At 38.5% G+C, this 3,118-nt stretch overlaps 1 protein-coding gene across 1 annotated transcript; it reads right to left on the bottom strand.

Moving 5' to 3' along the window:
* Window positions 1-497: 497 nt before the first annotated feature.
* On the bottom strand, window positions 498-2,215 carry LOC126672520 (uncharacterized). The gene is made up of 3 exons (XM_050366473.1): window positions 2,192-2,215; window positions 1,202-2,102; window positions 498-1,069 (listed from the first exon to the last, which is right to left on the bottom strand). Exons 1-3 carry the CDS (start codon window positions 2,213-2,215, stop codon window positions 498-500), a joined length of 1,497 nt encoding a protein of 498 aa, XP_050222430.1.
* Between the last annotated feature and the right edge of the window lie 903 nt (window positions 2,216-3,118).

The following is a 3,118-nucleotide window of genomic DNA, read 5'->3' as shown; positions in this document are numbered from 1 at the left end:
TTATATATCAATTTGATATGTTTATTTCATTTAATAAGGGTACAATGTTTTAGCAATTTGCACAACCTGTTATTAGTTTGCCCATAAGGGTTTTCAAACTAAATATTTTCTCTCAATCCCTAACTTTTGCCTAAGTTGCTGTTGGATGTAGCAGCCTAGCGGGATAAAGCACACTCTCACTTAAACATAGTATTTCTTCAACCTATCCAGGTTGATTGGTTCAGTGAATTCATTGCCTTCCACATATATGATAGCTTGACAGCTCCTTTTGAGAGGATCTTTTTGACTAAGTATGGACCTTCCTAGTTAGGTCGAAATTTTCCTCTTGGGTCAAATGGAATTGGTCTCGATTGCTTCAACACCAAATCGCCTGTTTTTATTTTGCTTATTTTGACCTTCTTGTTGAAAGTTCTGGCAATTCGCCTTTGGTACATGTGGTTATTGAACATTGCTCGCGTTCTTTTCTCGTCCAATGCAGCCAATTGTTCATATCTTGCTCAAGCCCATTCGTATTCTGGGACTTGAGCCTCCAACACCACCCTAAGTGATTGTAATTCAACCTCAACAGGCAAGACAACCTCCATTCCATATACTAAGGAGTATGGGGTTGAACCAGTTGACGTGCTTGCTGTTCTTCTGTACCCGTGTAAGGCGTATGGTAATTTCTTTGACCAATCTCTGTATGTCTCCACCATTTTAGCGAGAATCTTTTTAACATTTTTATTCGCCGCTTCCACTGCTCCATTAGCTTGAGGCCTATACGGTGAAGACATATGGTGCTCGATCCCATTTTCACGCAATAGTTGTTTCACTTCTGCTTGGAATCGTACTCCATTGTCGCTCACAATATGGTGTGGAATCCCATATCTACATATTAAGTGAGTTTCAATGAATTCAGCCATTTGTTTTGCCCCCAATATCTTGTAGGATTCAGCTTCCACCCATCTTGTAAAGTAATCTATGGCAACCACGATGAATTCGTGACCATTTGATGCGGTCGGGTGAATTTTTCCAATAATATCGATTCCCCAAGCAGAGAAGGGCCATGGCGAAGTAAGACTATGCAATTCTGATGGCGGAATATGGCTTAGATCCCCATGAATTTGACAGTTATGTCACCTTCGAACGAAATGGATGCAATCGGCTTCCATCGTCAACCAAAAATATCCTTATCACATGATTTTACGAGATAATTCCTTACCGTTCATATGAGGTCCACAAACACCCGAATGAACTTCCTCCATAAGTTGTTTGGATTTTTCTTCATCTATGCACAACAGGTGCAAGTCATGATGACGTTTATATAGTTTTCCATGTAATAAGAAAACTTGTTGAGCCAATTTCTGAATCAAATTTCTATCCTTTGTGGTAGCATCTACTGGATAATGTTTATCTTGCATGAACCTCAAAATATCATGAAACCAAGGCTTTTCATCTTGCGTGATGTCTAATATTCGTGCACCTTGAAAGCATGGAACCTTACTCCTTACCATTACCAGTGGCTTGACAAACAATCTTCCAAGATCGTCCCATACTGAAGCTAATCCAGCTAAAGCATCAGCTATCTGGTTTTCTTCCCTAGGGATATATTTAAATTCAGCTACATCAAAATGTGTCTTGAGAACTTCAGTATATTGGAGATAGGGTTTTAATTTTTCTTCTTTTATTTCCCACTCCTTTCTCACTTGTTTTATTACTAGACTGGAATCTCCAAAAATTTCTGCATGTTCGATTCCTATTGATATCAATGATTCCAATCCAAAAATACAAGCTTCGTATTCAGACATGTTGTTGGTGGCCCAAAAATCTAGCCTTTTGGATAATGGCATCCATTCACCTTCTGGGGAAACCAAAATGACGCCAATACCAGCTCCACTTTTATTTGCAGCACCATCGAGGTACATTTTCCACTTTCCAATATCTATTAGTCTAATGTCTTCATCTGGGAAGGAAAAGTCAATTACTTCACTATCATCTACTGGATTTTGTGCTAGGAAGTCAGCCACAGCTCTCCCCTTAATTACCTTCTTGGGTATGTATTGTATATCAAATTCCGACAGTAGAAGTAACCACCTCCCAAGCTTTCCTATCAGAATGGAGTTCTGTATAAATATCGCATGGGATCAATTTTTGACACCACATCAATTTGGTAATTCATAAAATAGTGTCTTAATTTTTTAGTGAGCCACACCATTGCCAGACACATTTTCTCCATCATTGTATATCTCTATTCATTTTCACTTAGTTTTTTACTGAGATAGTATACGGCATGCTCCACATATCCCACGTCTTCTTGTGCTAGCATAGCTCCCATTGCTTGATCCTCTATAGAAAGATACAATGTTAAAGGTTTTCGTGATTCGGGAGGCTTTAGGATCGGAGGATTAGACAAATAGTCTTTGATCTTATCGAATGCTTCTTGACACTATTTTGTCCATATCATTGGCTGATTCTTTCTTAGCAATTTGAAAATTGGACCACACATGGTTGTTAATTTGGCTATAAATCTTCTGATATATTGCAATCTTCCTAGAAATCCTCTAACCTCAGTTTCCGTCTTTGGGGCCGGCATTTCTTTTATAGCTTTTTCTTTATCGGGATCAATCTTTATTCCTCTTTGGCTCACCACATATCCCAGTAATTTACAAGATCCCACACCAAAAATACACTTTTTGGGATTTAGTCTAAGGTTGTATTTGATAACCCTATCTAAAAACTTTTCAAGGGCTTCAAAGTATTCCTCTTCAAACTTTGCTTTTACTACCATATCATCGACATAAATCTCCACTTCTTTATGCATCATATCATGAAATAGAGTCGTCACAGCCCGTTGGTAAGTGGCTCCTGCATTCTTTAATCCAAACGGCATAACTTTGTAGCAAAATGTTCCCCATTCAGTAATGAATGATGTCTTGGCTTTATGGATTTGGGCAGTTAGTATTTGATTGTAACCTGAAAAACCATCACAGCAAGCGTACCACAACATTTCTGCAGCTGAGTCAACCAGAACATCAATGTGAGGCAATGGAAAATCATCCTTTGGAGAGGCTTTATTGAGGTCCCTATAATCCACACACATCCTAACTTTTTCATTCTTTTTAGGTACCGGAACAATATT

The sequence above is a fragment of the Mercurialis annua genome, linkage group LG3 (assembly GCF_937616625.2).
Source record: "Mercurialis annua linkage group LG3, ddMerAnnu1.2, whole genome shotgun sequence".
Taxonomy (NCBI): domain Eukaryota; kingdom Viridiplantae; phylum Streptophyta; class Magnoliopsida; order Malpighiales; family Euphorbiaceae; genus Mercurialis; species Mercurialis annua.
This window is presented reverse-complemented; position numbering and strand designations above follow the sequence as displayed.

What these genes read in the sequence shown, in the direction of transcription:
- LOC126672520 (XM_050366473.1), bottom strand. Translation starts at nt 2,215, where the DNA reads ATGGAGAAAATGTGTCTGGCAATG. An exon ending in AGAAAATGTGTCTGGCAATG is followed by an intron (nt 2,103 to 2,191) that starts GTGTGGCTCACT and finishes ATATTTATACAG; the next exon opens with AACTCCATTCTGATAGGAAA. An exon ending in TTGTGGACCTCATATGAACG is followed by an intron (nt 1,070 to 1,201) that starts GTAAGGAATTAT and finishes TTCCGCCATCAG; the next exon opens with AATTGCATAGTCTTACTTCG.